Genomic DNA, 22,380 nt, shown 5'->3' on the forward strand with positions numbered 1-22,380 from the left:
CTACTTGAGCTGCCTGCCATTCAAGAAGATTAGCCTCGTATTTTGTGTTGAATACTATGGCTACTCTTTCCTTTCCTTGATTGTCATTGCCTGAATATAACATTTTGTATTTATTGCTAAGAAAGATTTCACCAATTTTTGTCTTTTTTGTTTCAGTCACCCCCTATTATGTCGATCTGGTACTTATCTAATTCCTCAGCTATCTCCATTTCTTTGCCATTCAGGCTTCTTATGTTGATACTACCAATCTTCAACTCTGGTGATATTGAGTTGGGGTGTGTTTTCTGATTTGTTCCAGTAGCTGACTTTTCGCTGTTCGCCCTGGTTTCCTGGCAGAAACAACGGGGGCTCTTGTTTAACCGGGCGACGCCCCAGCTGGCATGAAATTTTGTTATGTTGTACCATCATTTTTATTAATCAATAAGAATACAATTTAGTCAGCTAAATCCCAAATTGCCAGCCCACCCTCGTTCGTTCAGTATCCAGGTAGATACCCAACAGGGTGCACCAAGAGAAGGTGAGGATTGGACATTCGGTCAGAAGCCTTGGTTGGTTCTCTGCATTCCTTTAAAGGCTATGTGGAGGTCTCCTCTCAGTTATACAGCTTTGACCCTTAAGCATCCCTAACTGCTGCCTTGCAGCTTAAATAGACTATATATTATTGAAAGTTTATTTTTCATTTGGTTAGACTATAATAAATCTAGTTTAATCCTTTATCCAAGTGTGAGCAAACAAACTTCATGACTGAGATAAGGTAGCACAACACCGGGCAACTCATAGCAAAGGTGGAGCAAACTACCATCAGTCCTATCTCAATATCTCCCATAATGCAAAACACATCTCCTTGTGGATATGTATAATGTTATGCATTAAGGGAAGGACCACTATCCAGAGGCAGAGATACCAGGCAGAAGCAATAGTGAGGTCATCTTTACCTATAGGAGTTACCAAACGGTGTGCCACCTTTTTATTAAATTACTCTGGATTTAGAGAAAGATGTTGAAAGTTTATTTTTCACTTGGTTAGACTATAATAAATTTAGTTTAATCTTTTATCCAAGTGTGAGCAAACAAAGTTTGCGCCTGAAAACAATTCTGAACATATTTTCAGGTGCAAACTTTGTTTGCTCACACTTGAATAACGGATTAACTAAATTTATTATAGTCTAACCAAGTGAAAAATAAACTTTCAACATCTTTCTCTAAATCCAGAGTAATTTAATAAAAAGGTGGCACACCGTTTGGAAACTCCTATTGGCAAAGTTGACCTCACTATTGCTTCTGCCTGGTATCTCCACCTCTGGGTCTGGCTCACACTGAAGAGACCTCAATAAAGGTCGAAACTGGTCTGGATAGTGACCCTTCCCTTAATGCATAACATTATACATATCTGCAAGTAGATGTGTTTTCCATTATGGGAGATACTGGGATAGGATTGATGGCAGCGAGTTTCCCGGTGTTGTACTACCTTACCCTAGTCCTGAAAATATTTTCAGGTGCAAGCTTTGTTTGCTCACACTTGGATAAAGGATTAAACTAAATTTATTATAGACTATATATTGCTTGATGTCCCATTTACACCATATAACTGTAGCATTTTGAAGAGCTTTCCTCTTGGCACTTTGTCATATGCCTTTTCCAGATTAACAAAACTTAAATACAAATCCACTAGTCTTTCTCTCATATCAAACGTCAAATCTTGTTCCCAAGATTTGTCAACTATTTGTCTAAAAGGTGAAAATCTGATCATGACTATCTCTATTTGGCCTAAATCCAGTTTGTTTTTCACCAAGCTTTCCTTCTGCAATTTTTTTTATCTGTTTTTCAAGTATACATGCATAAATCTTACCAGGAACACTTAGTAGGGAAATACCTCTATAATTCTCACATTCAGTTTTATTTCCCTTTTTATACATGGGTAATATTGAGAATGCTGCTCAAATCACTTGGAATTTGACCCTCTGAATTATGCAATGCAGCCACTGTAAAAACTTATATACCTCTATATATATGAGCATTTCTGGTCGAATTTCATCTACTCCATCTAGCTTTCCAATTTCAAGGTTTTTGATGACTTTTTCTACTTCAAATATGCATAAGTATTCCTGATATGTGCATTCCTGTTGGGAGTTTTCTATTACCATGCTGACACTACTTGTTTCATTTAGAAGTCTTTCTAAGTAATTACTTCAGACATCTAGAATATCTTTCTCTTCAGTTTTTCATATAATTTTTATCATCTATAATTCCTTTTACAGCACTTTTTTTTTTCTACATTTCTGAGCTTTTCAGCAGCCTCCAGAATATTTTGCCACTTCTTGATATTTATATATTTATTTTCTATGCTCTTGCCAAAGTCTTCCCATAACTTATGTTTAGCTTTCTTGCAATTTTCTCTGTATTCTCTAAGAGTACACAAGCTGACTTATTTGCCAGGAACTTTTGATATGCTTTCCTCTTTTTCCTTCACTGCCTCTTTAACTTCTGGTGTCCACCATAGAGTTCTGATTTTTCTCTCCTTGCAGAAAACCTCATCACATGCTCTCTGGCTGAATCAATCAATGTTTTCTTCAGGGCTTGCCATTGAATCTTCAGGATTTGGTTCCTGTTCTCAAACTCTTTCATTTTTTCTTTAATAATCTTTGTGGACTTTAGTTCACATCTCAGAGCTGCTCAACTTTTATTCGCTTTAAAACTTTCTTACATGTTCTTCTTTTCAATATGAAATTCAATTTTATCCTGCTTAAGACTAAATGGTGATCACTTCCAATTTCAAATCCTCTGTACACTCTGGTGTCCTGCGCCAGAGAGAAAACATCACTGTCAACAATAATATAGTCAATGAGACTTTTCTTATTCCTTGCCTCTTCTCTCCATTTGAATTTGTGCACATTTTTATGTTGGAACATGGTGTTAGTAATAACCAGTCATTGTCCTCTAACCAAATTTTCTGAAATTATTTTTGTATGTCTGACAATCATTTTCTATTCTGCTATTTAGATCCCCAACAAGGACCAACTTTTCCTTTTTCATTGTGTCTGCTTTCTCTAAAGCTTCAAAAAATTCCTCCACTTCTACCTGAGTAGAACCTTTTGTGGGACCACAGGCACAAATAAGTCTCATTGTTCAGTTCTCCATTCGGATATTTGTCCACATCACTCTACTTGAGACTGCCTGCCATTCAAGAAGATTAGCATCATCTTTTGTGTTGAATACTATGGCTACTCCATCTTTTCCTTGATTGTCATTGCCTGAATATAACATTTTGTATTTATTGCTCAGAAAGATCTCATCAGTTTTTGTCTTTTTTGTTTCAGTCACCCCTCTTATATTGATCTGGTACTTATCCAATTCCTCAGCCAGCTCCATTTCTTTGCCATTCAGGCTTCTTATGTTGATCGTACCAATCTTGATCTCTGGTGATGTTGATTTGGGATGTGTTTTAGGATTTGTTTCAGTAGCTGATGTCTCACTGTTTGCCCTGGTTCCCCAGCAAAAACAACGGGGGGGCCTTGTCTGACTGGGCAATGCCCCAGACGATATGAAATTCTGTCATGCTGTACCATCATTTTATTTGTGGTTTAAGCCAATAAGAATACAATTTGGTTGGCTAAATCCCAAATTGCCAGCCTATCCCTGTTCATTCAGTATCCAAGTAGATACCTAATGGGGTACACCATGAGAAGGTGAGGAATGTACATTAGGTCAGAAGGTCTAGTTGGTTCCTTTAAAGGCTATGTAGGTCTCCTCTCAGTTTAAAGGTTCCTTTAAAAGTTCCTTTAAAGACTATGTAGCTCTCCTCTCTTCTCCAAGACCCAATGAAATTGGGTCTTGGAGAAGAGCGTATGGTCATATTATGTGTATATGCCACACATGTTGGCTGTACAGCAGAGGAAAAAGATGAGAGTTCTAGAACGTGTTAAATGAAGAAATGAGGGAACTGGAAGAAAATGAGATGGTGATTGTCGGAGGAGACTTGAACGGACACATAGGGAGACAGAATAGAGACTGTGAAAGGGTGCATGGTGGCCACGGAGTAGGAATGATGAACCAGGAAGGAGAGAAGTTTGTGGACTTTGTAGTAGCGTTTGATCTGGCAATTGTGAACTCGTTTTTCTACAAGAGGGAAGAACATTTGATAACATTTAGGAGTGGTAACAACAGTTCACAAATTGACTACATTTTGACTAGAAGTTAGAGAAGATTTCGGATGGACTGGAAAGTGTACAAGATTGGTGGAAACATAATTCAAAAGTAATCCTGAGCTGTGCAATCGAGGTGCTCGGTGAGACATCTGGAAAGATTAGAGAGCAGAAGGAGGGTTGATGGTGGAATAATAATGTACAAGTGGCAGTGAGAACTAAGAGGAAGGCAAAGCAGAAGTGGGATGAGTCAAGAGCGGAAGAGGACAGAAAGAGAAAGCAAGAAGCCATGGCATATGATCTGTATGATCAATTAGAAACAAAGGAAGGACAGAGAAAAATTTACCAACTAGCAAAATTTAGAAATAAAGCAGCAAAGGACATCTTACATGTGAGGCAGATCAAAGACGCTGAAGGAAGAGATTATGAAGGGATGTGGACATAAGAAACAGATGGAGAATATACTTTGAGGGACTTTTGAATGAGGAAAATGCAAGGACCCACAGAGAAGATGGCAGCCTTCTGAGGGGATGGTGCAGAACATCAGTAGAGTGGAAGTGACGGAGGCCATGAAGAGGATGAGGAATGGAAAATCGGTGGTCAGCGACAGGATTCCAGTGGAGACATGGAAGGCACTGGGGGAAGAGGGAATTGACCTGCTGTGGGACCTGTTCGTGAAAGTTTGCCAACAGGAAAATATACCTGAGGAATGGAAGGAGAGTACTCTTGTCCCCATCTACAAGGGTAAAGGGGATGCACAAGACTGTAAAATTTACAGAGGAATAAAGTTGATGTCCCATACAATGAAAATCCTAGAAAGGGTTCTTGATGGAGGTGGAGATTGCAAAGGAACAATTTGGCTTCATGCCTGGTAGATCAACAACAGATGCTATCTTTGGGTTACGGCAGATGATGGAAAAGTTTCGAGAGAAACAAAGGGAGCTACATTTGGCATTTATTGATCTGGAGAAAGCTTACGATAGAGTGCCAAGGCAAGATGTCTGGAGGTGTCAGGGAGAAGAAGGTTCCGGAGAAATATGTCAGGTTGGTGCGGGAGATGTACAGAAATGTGAAGACAAGTTTTCGGACCTGTCTGGGACAGACAGAAAGTTTTCAAGTAACAGTTGGCTTGCATCAAGGGTCAGCATTAAGTCCGTTTCTGTTTAATATTGTGATGGAGGTGGTAACAGAGGAGGTGAGAGAAGATTCACCTTGGACAATGTTATATGCAGATGACATCTTGCTGTGTGCAGATTCAAGAGAAGAAGCGGGAACTAAACTGGAAAGATGGAGAAAAGTACTGGAAGAGAGAGGTATGAGACTGAGCAGAAGTAAGACAGAGTAAATGTGTTGCGCAGTGGGCGGCAGCCAGGAGACAGATCTGGAGCTGGAAGGAAATGTCATCAGGAAGGTGAGGGACTTTAGATATTTAGGTTCAACAGTGGAAGAAGATGGAGGAGCTGAGAAGGAAGTGGGATGCAGGATACAAGCGGGTTGGAGGAACTGGAGGGAGATGGCTGGAGTATTATGCGATAAGAGGGTGCTGATCAATCTGAAAGGCAAAATCTATAGGACAGTAATGAGGCCAGCTATGATGTATGCTATAGAAACTGTGGCCCTGAGGAAAAATAACATCAGCAGGATGGAAGTAGCAGAGATGAGAATGCTTAGGTGGATGTGCAGTGAGACCAGAAAGGATCGTCTGAGAAATGACTATGTGAGGGGAACAGTGAAAGTTACGAACTTAGGAGCAAAGATACAGGAGGTAAGGTTGAGATGGTCTGGTCATGTGATGAGGAGGGAGGACGAATATATGGGAAGAAGGATCGTGCAGATGGATGTGCAAGGAAGGAGGAAGCGTGGACGGCCAAAGAAGAGATGGAGGGAGCTGGTAGAAGAGGGCTTGAGAATGAAGAACTTGGATGTGGTGACATCCCAAGACAGGAGGATGTGGAGGAGACTCATCATCAACAGTGACCCCACTTAAGTGGGAGAAGCTGCAGAAGAAGAAGTAGGTCTCCTCTCAGTTATATAGCTTTGACCCTTAAGCACCCCCCAAGAACACATCAGGTTATCCTTATTCTGTTGTCTTAACTATGGAGGTAAAATGCATACAAAAATATATATTCTCACTCATACAACCTCCAGGGATAATTGTCTGCTTGTTTTACTACTTTTTGTTTTAGTACCTGGTTGGCACCTCCCAATAAGTCTTAACAGCCTAATTATATCACCTTTCCTCATGCTCCTAACTATCAACCTCTGAAGATCATATTCTCTCACTACTGATATTATCTTTATTCCCTACTTTTGTATCCTTTCTGAAGTTTTTTGATTGTTTTGAAATTCAGTTATGCATGACCTTAACCCCTATAACATATCAAAACTGGTTAATGTCCTTCTCATCATTACCATAATGTACTGAGTTACTGCTCCCATAGACCAGTCACTGGAAGCCACTGATGAGACCTCAATAAAGGTCGAAACCGGTCTGGGTAGTGACCATTCCCATAATGCATAGCGTTATACATTCCCGTAAGGATATGTGCTTTGCGTTATGAGATACTAAGGCAAGTGATGTGAGGTCATTAGTTTCTATATATACGAGTTGCCCTAGTCCTGATTATATTTCAGGCGCAAACTTTGTTTACTTACACTTGGATAAAGGATTAAACCAAGTATATAATTTCTTGGTGTATTTAATTTATTGAACTATAATTATGTCAATTGAAAACCTGGAATATTTTTCAAGAACTAAAGGAGTAAGAATTAATGACAAAAAAATTTCAACTTACCAAAATGCAGAGTTCAAAAGTATGGCATCAACATTAACCTGCAATAAAGAAAGCATAAGACCATAATCATAAACAGTTCATACTTGCACTTGTACACAAAAAAAAACCCATAAGCATAATACATGAACTAGGGATTCTACATGGAAGATAAAGTTATAAAATAAGATCCTTTAAGTGATTCTGTTATTTAGATCGTCATCCAAACAGTACTTTTAAGAAACTATCTTTTTGAAATTACTTTAAGTAAAATTTCTGTATACATTTCTGTATGCTATTATGTGTATCTTTTCATAAATCAATCTCTGTGGCAACAATGACAACTATGGCATAAAAACTCAGATCTTTTATTTTATTTTATTAATTTTTTTAAATGAATCCCACAGACAAAAGATTGTAAACCTAGTGTATACTAATACTGTGGGATAGATGAGGGTTAGATACTGATAAGAAAACTCTACTGTAGAGACCAATCATGACTTTTTCAAGCCATTTGAAGTCTCCAGCAAGGAGGTAGCCTCAAAAATGGGCAATAAAATTCATTTCCTACTTAAAAATATTTGCAAACATCCATGAGATTTGAGCACTCTACTGGCTGGGGATTGGGGAGAAACTATTCATTTGGACAAACAGGCCAATGTTTGTATGGGTTATTCAAAATATAGGTTTAGAGAGAGAGATAAAACCATGAGGCTAGTGTATTATGTCTGTCAATTACAGGATGGAAAAAACACATGGATAATTCTCATGTTTATTGGAGAAAAAATTTTATCCCCTCAGTTTGAGATCAGTTAACTCAGTTTCATTTTAAGATACAGCATATTTGTATTTAGTAAATAAAATAAAACAATGCTTAATATAAATTATAGGAATAACAGATATTTTAGAACAAGTGTTATTTCATCCTCAGTGAGCTCTTATTTAAATATAGTTTGAATCTACATTGAAGACAGGATAAGATACTTATTCTGAAATATCATTTATTCATACAGTCAATATTAAATTAAATATTATTATTATTACATGATACCTACAAGAAGTCCAAAGATTCAATGAATCTTTGAACTCTTTGGAGGTATCTTGTAATAGAGACAGAGAGCTGTCATGTAAGATGGAGGTATCATGTAATACAGCTCGCTGCCTCCATCACTCAATCCACCAATCACAGTGAACTGCATCAACTACACCAATGCCATCTACTGCCTACACCACCACTAGTATTTTCACAGACAATTACAGTCTTAATTACAGTTTCAGTAGGAGGAAAAACTAGACAATGTTCATCATATCCTTGATGGGCAAATTCAGAATTTTCCAGCCAAAGGACATGATGACACGTCCTTCGGCAACAAAAGTATTTGATTTAAAAAAAAAAAAAATGGCATTTTTAATCAGTCACATACTGTTATACTAGTAACTGATTAATCTCGTTTTTCAAAACCAAACAATTGCTTTATCAGGGTATATGCATATCTACAGAGAGAGAGAGAGAAAACAATATAAATAAAGCAGTCCATATAAATCATTAGCATTATATGAAGTAATGACAGGGCAGGGTAGAGGCTATTGGCAGAGGATTGAGTTATTGAGATTGGCAAGAATAAAGGACTTGGACTTGATCCTGGTAAAACAAAAATTATGGTTACTGAAGGAAATATAGACAGAGAAGGCAATAAGAAACCAGGGTGTCTTAATGGAGCAATAACTGAGGAAGGTGGCAAATTGAGTATTTTGTGATCATTAACAATATGAAGAACTGCTATTCAGAAGACAGAAGATTAGGAAAAACTGAAAGAATAGTCAGAGACCCCTCTAAAGTCTGGAACAAGAGATTTATGGACAGGGACAAAAATGAATATTTTGGATGCAGCTGTTCGATGATAAAACTTGGAACCTGAAGAATTCTAATAGGAAAAGGACAGCTACTTTTGAGATGTGGTATTACAGAGGGCTGTTGAGGATTTCATACACTGAAAGATTGACAAATGAATGGGTTCTAGAAAGGATCGGTAGAATTTTAAGACTCCTTAAGAGCACTGATAGAAGCGCGCTGAAATACAGGGTAGCCATAAATTAACTTTCCCTCTCTAGAGGTATCTGTAGCTAAACCTAATACACGGAACGAGACCACATTTTATATTGAGACTTTCGAAGGCATTGGGAGATGAATTCTGCGAAAAAAAGATTTAGTACCAAAATTCGCCAGCAGGAGAATTTTTGGTGCTGGCAGAGCCAAAAGCAGTAAAATATTTGCAGTAAACGCAGGTAAAAAGGATTATGCAAATTTTACTGTGCGTACGTGACAGCAGCACCACCAATTCCACTTAAAAAGGGATTGGGAACGTTCAGGCAGTTATTCGAATAACTGACGAATTGTGCTCAATATACGTCCTACCTTGCCTCAGCGTGCTTTACTTGTTAAGATGTTTTACCTTAAACAACGCAATGCCATAACGGCCCTTCGGGAATTTAGAAGGCTTCATAACCTGCATACAGGTCCTATGTTAGCTGTAGCACTGAGAGCTATGATTAAGAAGTTGGAAGAAACTGCATCACTAGGAGTTAGACCTGGCAAAGGATGGAAAGAAGAGACAGTAACAGACATTGCTACTGTGGTGTTCGACGACACAGGAACCAGTACTGGTCCAAGCGTTCCTGCCATAGCTCACAAACTTGATATGGCTTATGGTACAGTCTGGAAAATCTTACGGAAAATGCTTTACTTCTATCCGTATAAGTTCAGCTGTGTGCAAGCACTAACTACCGCAGATTATGATTCTGATGAATAAAACATTATTTCCTATGAGTTCAATCACCACATTAATTTCTGTGTCTCTCGCAAGTTGTTTTTTTAGTTTAATTATTCTTATTATCATTGTAACGAACCACAAATCCAGCTGAAATGAGTGAAGTGGCTGTCGCTTACACTGTTGAAATGTTATTATTCCATTTTATCTGCCTTTAATGTAATTATCTGCTTGTTTTCGGCTCCACCAGTGCCAAAATTTTCCCTATCAGCGCCTTTTGGTAAATCACTGATCTTTCTTTTGTGTAAATCATCTCCCCATGCCTTCAAAAGTCTCAATATAAAATTTGGTATCATTCCGTTTATTGGTTTTAGCTACAGATGCCTTCAAAGAGGGAAAGTTTTTTATGGCCACTGTACTTCGACATAGAAAGAATGGAAGGACTGCTCAAAACAGTAACAAAAGGAAAAGTTTCTGGAAATGACACACTCTTAATGAGATGAATGGATGATGTGTCTGGAGCAACTGGTCCTCAGAGAGCTGAAGTTTCAAGAAAGCCTATAATAGGATTATCTGGCAAGAATTCGTGCAACACATAAATGAGGTGTGGAGAGACCATAAAAACTAGTAAATAAAATCTTTTATTTTAATTTTTCAAATTTTTCTTCCAAATCCAGTATACTCATTTGATCCAGTGAGTATACTCTATTTAGAAGACTTTCTTGGCAATGGTTATAAGTTGGGACAAATTCATAATGCATAATTCACTTTCAGTATCATTATGTTTGTGATCAGTCTTGATTGAAGTTTTTTCTTCTTATGTTGATAATAATTTCAATGCTAGTGAGCTGGTATATCCTGGAAAATCATAAACAATAGTTCATATCAGCTATAATGAAGCTCACTACAGTAAAGGAGCACTGGCATTCATCAAGAATAACAATTTTACAAAGAATTAACATATCATTAATAGCTATGGTGATGAGTTTTACCACAAATCCTCATTATTATATCTTTCCAGAATAAGATGTATCATGTAAGATCATAGTTCAAACATTGTTCAGAGTGATAGTTTTACATGATGTTGCTAGCCAGTCATTTATGCATGTGCTCTTTCTCCATCTTTAAAGTTCACAAATGTGATAAAGTGATCACACATCTCAAAGAACTCAAAATTGGTGTTTGCATGAGTAAAAAAAAAAAAAAAAAGACATGGGAGCCTTAACCTTTAATTTTAATTTTGATTCAAAATCTGTTCTTTGTATGTTCAATGGAATGAGATATTTTAAAAACAGATATCTTTTGGCTGTGATCAACCATTACATAAAACAAAAAATATTGGAATGGTTCTTGACAGCTTACATTTAGAGCTTTTGTTTTCTTTAATTAGAAATATTGCTCAAGGTTTGTTTTTCCCATTGAGTTAACATGATTCAAATTTAGCAATAAAAAATAAAAAAAATTCAGGGAAAAATACAATCAGCAAGGCTGGTATGGTAGGAAGTAATTGAATAAATTCATATGGAATAAGAGAGAAATTAGTCGGAACACTAAATATACAAGATAGTGTTCAAACCAGTTTTAACTTATGGATCTGAGAGATGGGTCAGAAGTAAAACACTCGACCAAAGACTAGAGACCGCAGGTATGAGAGTCCTGAGAAAGATTAGAGGCATGAACAGATGGCATCAATGGCAATATCATATTAAAAACGAGGATATTAGGCAAGAACTTGACATTGTCATCATCCAGGAATGCGTTAGCAGAGCTAATCTCAAGTGGTATGGTCACTTAAACAGAATGGGCAGGGAAAGATTAGCAAAACAAGTGTTCTCTGCCAGGTTGGCATGAAAACGACCCAGAGGAAGACCAAGATATAGGTGGATTGATACGGTACAAAGTGCCTTAGATGATAGAAATATAAGATCTAATAATGTTGGAGTCTTGACAAGTAACAGACTGATTTGGAGGAAAATTATAGATAGGAAGTTAGTAATGATGTAAATTTTTCGTGTAGTACTATCATATCCTGTACACCCCTTGAGGGTACATGGCAGGAATTTGATGATGATGATGTAATTAGTCTGGATAAAATTATTATTGAAGTTTTATGGTTTCTTGTTAGATAGTCATTTAATTACTTCATAATTAACACTTCATAATTATTACTGTCAGTCCCACTGAATGGTGTGAAATGTTACTAAAGTTATGCTGTCATGCTTCCATAAATGTTTACAAGCATCACGATTTACTTAATCAATTTGCCTGTGATATATATTTTAAGTCACTGTTTTATAGTTAGCACTATGAAAAAAAAGTGTAATAAAACTATTTCTTAGTGATAGTTTTTCAAGGTTATTATAACGTGAATCCTCCTTAACACCTCACCAAAAGTGAATGACATTTGAGACTTCCACAATGCAGAAATCTTCAAAAGAACAATAGAAAGATAATATGAAGGATAATAAAATAATATAAAAAATAAAAAAAATAAAAAGATAATATGAGAATATATTATGCACCTGCTATTAGTACATATATTAGCAGGTGCATAATATATTATCTCATATTATCTTTTTATTTTTTTTATTTTTTATATTATTTTATTATCCTTCATATTATCTTTCTATTGTTCTTTTGAAGATTTCTGCATTGTGGAAGGCTCAAATGTCATTCACTTTTGGTGAGGTGTTAAGGAGGATTCACGTTATAATAACCTTGAAAAACTATCACTAAGAAATAGTTTTATTACACTTTTTTTTCATAGTGCTAACTATAAAACAGTGACTTAAAATATATATCACAGGCAAATTGATTAAGTAAATCGTGATGCTTGTAAACATTTATGGAAGCATGACAGCATAACTTTAGTAACATTTCACACCATTCAGTGGGACTGACAGTAATAATTATGAAGTGTTAATTATGAAGTAATTAAATGACTATCTAACAAAAAACCATAAAACTTCAATAATAATTTTATCCAGACTAATTACATCATCATCATCAAATTCCTGCCATGTACCCTCAAGGGGTGTACAGGATATGATAGTACTACACGAAAAATTTACATCATTACTAACTTCCTATCTATAATTTTCCTCCAAATCAGTCTGTTACTTGTCAAGACTCCAACATTATTAGATCTTATATTGATACATTCTTCAATTCTCACTATACATTACATGCAATTATATATAGAAATATGCTTTCCTTTAATGTGGATTTAAAATGTACACTGCAGCATAGCTCATCACAACATAGTTTGCATTTCTTTTATTTATTGTTCATAATGAAGGTTGAATTTGCATAAATTATTCATAAAACAATAATTTAAATATGAAAGACAAGTAATAAAATTGACAAATCAGGAAAGTAGGTAGACTCAATTTACACAATGTACTCAGTCGCATGATTTGGTCTTTGCAAGATAATTGCATTTTTAAAATGACAGTATTGAAAAGCATTTTTGCTATGTAAAATTTTTAAGTATTTAATTACACTAAGCTAATTCATATTGTGAATTAAGAAAATAAGCTTAGATACTACTATATTACAATTACACGCTTTACAATGAATAAAGGTATCAAAAGATAGATGTACTACAGTATTTAATTAGATTGCGCCAATTTTAATTTTTGTGTTTATAATTACCAGTTTATTTTGTTAATGAAATTATATAGTGAGAAAAGTATAATGTTTTTTAAAAACTTTTAAAATAAGTTTTTTAAAATCTATTACATATGTCGTTGTACCATATTATATGTGTAAGGTACTGAACAAAATTAATGCACTGATTTGATTAAAATTTATTTATTGGAAATGCTAACTGTAATTTAATTTGAATGCATTCATGATATGAAAAATGTCCTTGTTTTGCAATGAAAATTTTATGTGCGAGATTTACTGTTTTCAAATAAAGCGGCGTAGCTATAACATGTAATGGCGGTTCATTTTTCTAACTTTTATGACTGAACCAAAAACTGGAAGTGTTATGCATAGTGTAGGGAAAAGAACATTATAATATTACTGTGAGAGAAATGAAAAAATTTTTGGAAGAACTTGAAAGCATGTATTTATGAAGTTTTTCATATAGAAAGAAAAATGTTTAAGGTTATCAGTTGTTTAAGGTTATGACAATAACAACAGAACAACTGTTGGGGGGGGGGGGGTTATACAGCTGTGAGTTTTTAATTACTATGCAAAAAATGAACAATCTTTCATATAGAAAGAAAAGGTCTGAATCTTAAAGGAGATAAAGGACAAGAAATGAAGATGATTGGTTTACATTGTGACTTTTGGAGAAAACTGCAACTAAAATTGCAGCATTCCCTTTTAAAGGATTCTTTAAAAGGGAATGCTGTAGTGTGTGAATTAATGATTTCAGATCCGTAAGTTTTGTTTCCAGCTCTCTGGAAATAAAACTTCATTAATAAATTAAATGGAACCACCTATGATCACATAACTTGACAGTGAATGAGAGGATGTTTTAAGAAGAAAAAAAAAGTGCAAATTATGCAAAAAAATAACTGGTAATTAGTTTACGGAATTAACAACGCATATAAAGTATATTAATTAAAGGTAACTTTAATGAATAACTTCTATATTTTGGCAATGTCACATTGCCATCTTCAGGAACATAAAGATATGGTATGTGCACGCAGATGCTAACACAAAGCAAATGAGGAAGAAAGCAAGAAACTAATATTGTTCCTAAAGTCCTAATGGTGCCCTCTTGAGGGCTAATTTGGTAGTCTTGGCAGTTGGGCTGAAGTTCTCATAATGTAAGTTTCCCAAATTTGGGGTAGTTTCATGCACCCAAATTTGTTGAGGTTAGGAACGTTTTTTAGAGCTGCTGAAGATTCTTTGAATAATCTTTCGTATTTAAACTTGCTGCGATGAATTATTTTTGTTTTCTTCCAATGAATTTTATGGTGGGTATCTAAGGCATGGTCTGCCAGCCCAGAGCGGCTGTACTGGAGAAACCGGATGTAGTCTTGGTGTTCTGAAATCCTGATATTCGTTGTTCTGCCTGTTTGGCCAAAGTAGGACAATTTGCAGCTGCAAGGGACCTGATATACACCAGGTAGGTCTAGGGGAAGTGGTTGGTCTTTGGTAGAGCAGATAAGGGATGCCAACTTTTTATATGGTCTGGAACAGGAAGTAAGGTCATATTTTTTGAGGATATTGGTTATTTTCTCAGAGGTGCCCTGGATGTAGGGGATGGTGATAGACTTGGTGTAATCTTTATTGTGGAGGGGGGAGGGGGGGTTGTGGTTTACTGGTTTTAGTATTTTTTGGATTTTTTTGGGGTTATAGCCATTGGTAAGAAAGTGTTGAGGATGTGGTTTAGTTCAGTAGTTAGGACCTTGTCATCTGAGCAGATTAATTTTGCCCTGTTATATAGTGTTTTTATAACTCCATATTGTTGTGAGGGGGTGGGTGGGACTGCTGGTGAATGTATCTGCCAGTATGGGCAGGTTTTCTGTGAACAGAGAAAACCAAAGATCCATCAAGCTGGCGGGTGATTAAAGTGTCTAGGAAGTTATTCATTAAAGTTACCTTTAATTAATATACTTTATATGCGTTGTTAATTCTGTAAACTAATTACCAGTTATGTCTGACCAACGTATAAGCCTTGCTATCACTATGCCAAAAAAATAAATAAATAAAATATTTAGAATGCATTTAGAAAGATGCTGAAAATTCACTTGTTCTGGTCTCCAGTAACTTGCCAAAAGGCAAATTATCAGGACAGTTAGTTATCAGAGAACAAGTTATTTGAAAGTTCAACATGATTCCATAATGGTAAACTCTGAAGAAAAACATTATAAACTATATAAAACTTTTTATGCAATCCTACTAAATACAGTAATTTATTTTTTATCCAATCCCTGTGGTATGGTATCCAAATAAGTTAGATAAATGAACTATGGACTCGATTTCAACATGCAACATTATGCACATGATCTCTAGCAGAATAGAAACTGTAAGGTAATTAACAAATGTAAGATAAGGCTTCATATTTTCAAATTATCAATGAATAGAAATCTTACTAAACAACATCATATCATGGAAAATAACAGAAATCTGATAGCAAAAATAATATGTAACATTATCTGAATTCTGAAATCCTAACCAGAACATTACCGAGTGCAATTATGAATATGATTTAGGGGTTAGGGAGTAATTTTGAATTACAGCCATGGCAACATAATTTAGAAACATATCATACATAAGTTATAGACATGGTATAAAAATTTATTGGATTAAACTTAGAAAAAATTTATCAAGGCAGAATATTTGGCCTAGTATCATGGTCCCTGATGCCAATATTTTTAACTTGAAACATTCTACTCAGCTTATTACATCAGTGTAACCTAATCATTTGCACTAAAGATGGAAATTTGGCCAAAATAAACAAATTTTCCTAGGAATTCTCGGAAAGAAACCCTAATAGTGACGTTAATAAACTTGAAGGGTATGTTTGGATAGTATGGCATGCAGCAGTAAGGGGATAATTACTGATATGTTTGTGTCTGTATTTTTTCTCTGTGGTGTGATTGAAATGGTTAGGTGTGATATTGCAATCATGGTAATATTAATTTATACATGATTTTAGAGAATGAATTATGGACTCAATGTAACTGGTACTGAATACAGGTTGACAGTGAAATTTGTAAACTACATTATGGCACTATTACTGATATGTTGCATGGCATTACTGGAGGGTTTTTATTTATTGTTATTATTAACAGAGACCTCCAGGGAGTCAGGGACTCATTGAAGGAGGCCACATACTACACACACTAGCTATCATACTTATTCTTGAATTCATTCACGCTGCTTGCACTCACAACATTAAATGGCAATCCATTCCAATCGCACACTACCTTAGGAGAGAAAAATCTAGCCCTCATTCACTTTTTAGTGGTATTCAATCTCAACTTCCAAGGATGTCCTCTTGTCCTTTCCCCATCTTCCATAAATTCCATCAACTGAAATCCTATATGACCCTTTCAGAAATTAGTAAATCTCAATCATATCTCTTTCTCCTGTTTGCTAGTATCTGCAGTCTACAAATTCTCAATCTGTCTTCATAATCAGTATTCCACAATCCTGATATAATTTTTAACACTCTCCTTTACACTCTCTTCACTATATCAGAATCATAATGGAAAACAGGAGACCAGACATGCACACAATAGTCCAAGTGAGTTCTTACCAAGGCCTTGTAATGAGGCAAAATGACATCCTTATCTTTATATGTGAACATTCGTTTCAACATTTCAATTATCTTGTGAACTGAATTTGCAATCTTTGCTATGTGGCTTCTGAATTTCAACTTCCTATCTACTAACACTAAAAGATCCCTAGCCTCATCAGTTTCTTCCAGCATAATCCCCCCAAAATAATATGACATTTGATATCTAATCACACCAAAATGAACGAGGTGTGTTTAAGGGTCAAAGCTGTATAACTGACAGGAGACCTCCACATAGCCTATAAAGGAATGCAGAGAACCGACCAGGGCTTCTGACCAAAAGTCCAATCCTCACCTTCTCGTGGTGCACCCTGTTGGGTATCTACCTGGATACTGAATGAACAAGGATGGACTGGCAATTTGGGATTTAGCCAAACAAATTGTATTCTTATTGGCTTAAACCAATATAGAAAATGATGGTACAACATGACAAAATTTCATGCTGGCTGGGATATTGCCCGGTTAAACAAGGGCCCTGTTGTTTTCGCCAGCAAAAAGTCAGATACTGGAAAAAATCCTAAAACACACCCCAACTCAACATCCCCCAGAGTTAAAGATCAGTACTATCAACATAAGAAGCCTGAATGGCAAAGAAATGGAGCTAGCTGAAGAATTAGATAAGTACCAGATCAACATAATACGGGTGACTGAAACAAAAAAGACAAAAACTGGCGAGATCTTTCTGAGCAATAAATACAAAATGTTATATTCAGAAAATGACAATCAAGGAAAAGAAGGAGTAGCCTTCTTTGCCTTGATATGTATATTCAACACAAAATACGAGGCTAATCTTCTTCAATGGCAGGCAGTCTCAAGCAGAGTGATATCGGCAGATATCAGAATGGGGAATTGGACAATGAGACTAATTTGTGCCTATGGTCCCACAGAGGGTTCTACTAAGGTAGAAGTGGAGGAATTTTTTGATGCTTTAGAAAAAGCAACTGACACAATGAAAAAGGAAAAGTTGGTCCTTGTTGGGGATCTAAATAGCAGAGTAGGAAATAATTGTCAGACATACAAAAATATTTTGGGAAAATTTGGAGAAAAGAGCAAAGTTAATTATAATGGCAAATACCTGTTGGATTTCTGTTCAGGATATGGACTGGTTATTACTAACACCATGTTCCAACATAAAGATGTGCGCAAATTCACATGGAGAGAAGAGGCAAGGAATAAGAAAAGTCTCATTGACTATGTTATTGTTGATAGTGATGTTTTCTCCCTGGTGCAGGACACCAGAGTGTATAGAGGATTTGAAATTGGAAGCGATCACTATATAGTATTGAGCAGGATAAAATTGAATTTCATATTGAAAAGAATAACATGTAAAAAAGTTCTGAAGCGAATAAAAGTTAAGCAGTTCTCAGATGTGAACTGTAGACTAAAATACACAAAGATTATTGAAGAAAAAATGAAAGAGTTTGAGAACAGGAAACCAATCTTGTCGATTCAGTGGCAAGCCGTGAAGAAAACCCTGACTGATTCAGCCAGAGAGGGATGTGGTGAGGTTGTCTGCAAGGATAGAAAAATCAGAAGTCCATGGTGGACACAGGAAGTTAAAGAGGCAGTGAAGGAAAAGAAGAAAGAATATCAAAAGTTCCTGGCAAATAAGCCAGTTTTTGCTCTTAGAGAATACAGAGACAAATGTAAAAAAGTGAAATACTGTGTAAAACTAGGTAAACAAAAGTCATGGAAGTACTTTGGCAAGAACATAGGATATAAATATCAAGAAGGTGTCAAAATATTCTGGAGGTTGTTGAAGAGGCTTACAAATGGAGGAAAGAGTGCTGTAAAAGGAATTAGAGATGATAAGGGTGGCATGAAAATGAGAGAAAACGATATCCTTGAAATATGGAGTGATTACATCGAAAATTGCTAAATGAAACAAGCAGTGATAGCACAGTGGTAAAAAAACACTCAACAGGAATACAGTCAGGAATATATATCCATACTTGAAGTAGAAAAAGCCATCAAAGGCTTGAAATATTGAAAGGCAGCAGGAGTAGATGACAATCAACCAGAAATGCTGAGGTATGGTGGTATAAAAGTCTTACAGTGGCTGCACTGCATAGTTCAGAAAGGTTGGACAGAGGGACGAATTCTTGATGAATGGTATAATAGATTTAGTTTAATCCTTTATCCCAGTGAGAGCAAACAAAGTTTGCGCCTGAAAATATCTTCAGGACTAAATATAGTGTTGTACTATCTTATCCAGTAAGTAGTGCAACACCAAGGCAACTCGTGGCAAAGGTGGAGCAAGCTACCAGGCACTTCTAACCCAGTATCTCCCATAATGCAAAACACATTTCCTATGTGGATATGTATACTGTTATGCATTAAAGGGATTGGCCATCTACCCAGTCTAGTTTCGACCTTTATTGAGGTCTCTTCAGTGGGAGCCAGGCCCAGAGCTGGAGATACCAGGCAGAAGCAGTAGCAAGTCATCTGTGCCTATGGGAGTTGCCAAAAGGTTTATCACCTTTTTTAAAAATTACTCTGGATTTAGAGAAAGATGTTGAAAATTTATTTATCACTAGGTTAGACTATAATAGATTTAGTTTAATCCTTTATCCCCTATACATATCCACATAGGAAATGTGTTTTGCATTATGGGAGATACTGGGTTAGAAGTGCCTGGTAGCTTGCTCCACCTTTGCCACGAGGTGCCTTGGTGTTGCACTACTTACTGGATAAGATAGTACAACACTATATTTAGTCCTGAAGATATTTTCAGGCGCAAACTTTGTTTGCTCTCACTGGGATAAAGGATTAAACTAAATCTATTATAGTCTAACCTAGTGATAAATAAATTTTCAACATCTTTCTCTAAATCCAGAGTAATTTTTAAAAAAGGTGATAAACCTTTTGGCAACTCCCATAGGCACAGATGACTTGCTACTGCTTCTGCCTGGTATCTCCAGCTCTGGGCCTGGCTCCCACTGAAGAGACCTCAATAAAGGTCGAAACTAGTCTGGGTAGATGGCCAATCCCTTTAATGCATAACAGTATACATATCCACATAGGAAATGTGTTTTGCATTATGGGAGATACTGGGTTAGAAGTGCCTGGTAGCTTGCTCCACCTTTGCCACGAGTTGCCTTGGTGTTGCACTACTTACTGGATAAGATAATACAACACTATATTTAGTCCTGAAGATATTTTCAGGCGCAAACTTTGTTTGCTCTCACTGGGATAAAGGATTAAACTAAATCTATTATAGTCTAACCTAGTGATAAATAAATTTTCAACATCTTGATGATTGGAGTAGAGCTCTAATAGTACCTATATATAAAAAGGGAAATAAAACTGAATGTGAGAATTACAGAGGTATTTCCCTACTGAGTGTTTCGGGCAAGATTTATGCCAGTATATTTGAGAAACGGTTGAGAAGAATTGTGGAAGAAAAGCTTGGTGAAGAACAAGCTGGATTCAGGTCAAATAGATACTGTCAGGATCAGATCTTCACTTTATTACAATTAGTTGAGAAAGTATGGGAATATAACAAAAATTCTGTATTTAAGTTTTGTCAATCTGGAAAAGGCATATGACAAGGTGCCAAGAGAGAAGCTATTCAATGCGCTACAGTTATATGGTGTCAATGAGGCATTATATCAAGCAATACTTAGTCTTTATTTGAGTTGTAAGTCAGCAGTTAGAATTGAAGGAAGTACAGAAAGATGATTTAATGTTAAATCTGGTGTGAGATAAGAATGTACATTTTCCCCTTCGTTATTTATTATGTATATGGATCACATTATGAAGGAAAGTGGTGTTCAACATGACTCCAACCTTCTCAGATCTTATATTTCAATTGTCTGAGGCATTTTGTACCATATCAATTCACCTATATCTTGGTCTTTCTCTGGATCATTTTCCTGCTAACCTGGCAGAGAACACTTGTTTTTGCTAATCTTTCCTCGCCCAATTCTGTTTAAGTGATAATACCGCCTGAGATTAGCTCTGCTAATGCATTTCTGGATGCTGACAATGTCAAGTTATTTCCTAATATCCTCGTATTTAATATGACATTGCCAGTGATGCCATCTGTTCATCCCACTGATCTTTCTCAAGATTCTGATATCTGTGGTCTCTAGTCTATGGTCAAGTGTTTTATTTCGAACCCAGCTCTCAGATCCATAAGTTAAAACTGATTTGAACACTGTCTTGTATAAAGCTAATTTACTGTTTTGACTGATTTCTCTCTTATTCCATATAAATTTATTCAATTGACTTCCTACCATACCAGCTTTGTTAATTCTGTTGTCTATTTCCATATTTAATTTACCATCTTCACTAAAAATTGTGCCTAAATAGCTGAAATGCTTTACTTGTTCAACAGGTTCTCCGTTCACAAAGCAGTTGACATTTTCAACGATTCTGCCTATTTTCATTGTTTTTGTCTTTTTATTGCTAACCTTCATTCCATATCTATTACAGCAGTTATTCAATTTAGTCAGGGAATCTTGCAGACTTGTAGCAGATTTATTTAGAAGTATAACATCATCTGCATCAAGCAAAGAGCTGACATTAACATCTCCAATTTTGATATCATGTTTAATATCACTTTCGTTCATAATGTGATCCATATAGATCATGAATAACAAAAGGTAAAATGTACATTCTTATCTCACACCAGATTTAACATTAAACCATCTTCCTGTACGTCTTTCAATTCTAACTGTTGACTTACAACTCAAATAAAGACTAAGTACTGCTTGATATAATGCCCCATTGTCACCATATAACTATAGCATATTGAATAGCTTCTCTCTCTTGGCACCTTGTATTATGCCTTTTCCAGATCGACAAAACATAAATACAGATCTTTGTTATATTCCCATGATTTCTCAACTATTTGTCGTAAAGTGAAGATCTGATTCTGACAGCCTGTATTTGGCCTGAATCCAGCTTATTCTTCACCAAGCTTTACTTCCAGAATCCTTCTCAACCGTTTCTCAACTACACTTGGATAAATCTTACTAGGAACACTCAGTAGGGAAAAACCTCTGTAATTCTCACATTCAGTTTTATTTCCCCTTTTTATATATAGGTACTATTAGAGCTCTACTTCAATCATCAAGAATTCGTCCCTCTGTCCAATCTTTCTGAACTATGCAGTGCAGCCACTGTAAGACTTTTATACCACCATACCTCAGCATTTCTGGTCAATTGTCATCTACTCCTGCTGCCTTTCAACATTTCGAGCCTTTGATGGCTTTTTCTACTTCAAGTATGGATATGTATTATTGACTGTATTCCTGTTGAGTGTTTTTTACCACTGTGCTATCACTGCTTGTTTCATTTAGCAATTTTCGATGTAATTACTCCATATTTCAAGGATATCGTTTTCTCCCATTTTCATGCCACCCTTATCATCTCTAATTCCTTTTACAGCACTCTTTCCTCCATTTTTAAGCCTCTTCAACAACCTCCAGA

General features: G+C 36.0%; 1 protein-coding gene across 2 annotated transcripts in view; it reads right to left on the reverse strand.

The window, feature by feature from the left end:
* The window catches only part of fliI (FLII actin remodeling protein), a 437,463-nt gene that overhangs the window by 41,516 nt on the left and 373,567 nt on the right, over positions 1-22,380 (reverse strand). For both annotated transcript variants that reach the window (XM_090398141.1, XM_090398140.1), the window contains exon 28: positions 6,937-6,974. In XM_090398141.1, the coding sequence (XP_090254267.1) occupies positions 6,937-6,974 (38 nt within the window). The remainder of the gene's footprint in view (positions 1-6,936; positions 6,975-22,380) is intronic.

This window comes from Typopeltis vanoorti, chromosome 9, assembly GCF_054136105.1.
Source record: "Typopeltis vanoorti isolate ZY-2024b chromosome 9, IOZ_Tvanoo_1.0, whole genome shotgun sequence".
NCBI lineage: Eukaryota > Metazoa > Arthropoda > Arachnida > Uropygi > Thelyphonidae > Typopeltis > Typopeltis vanoorti.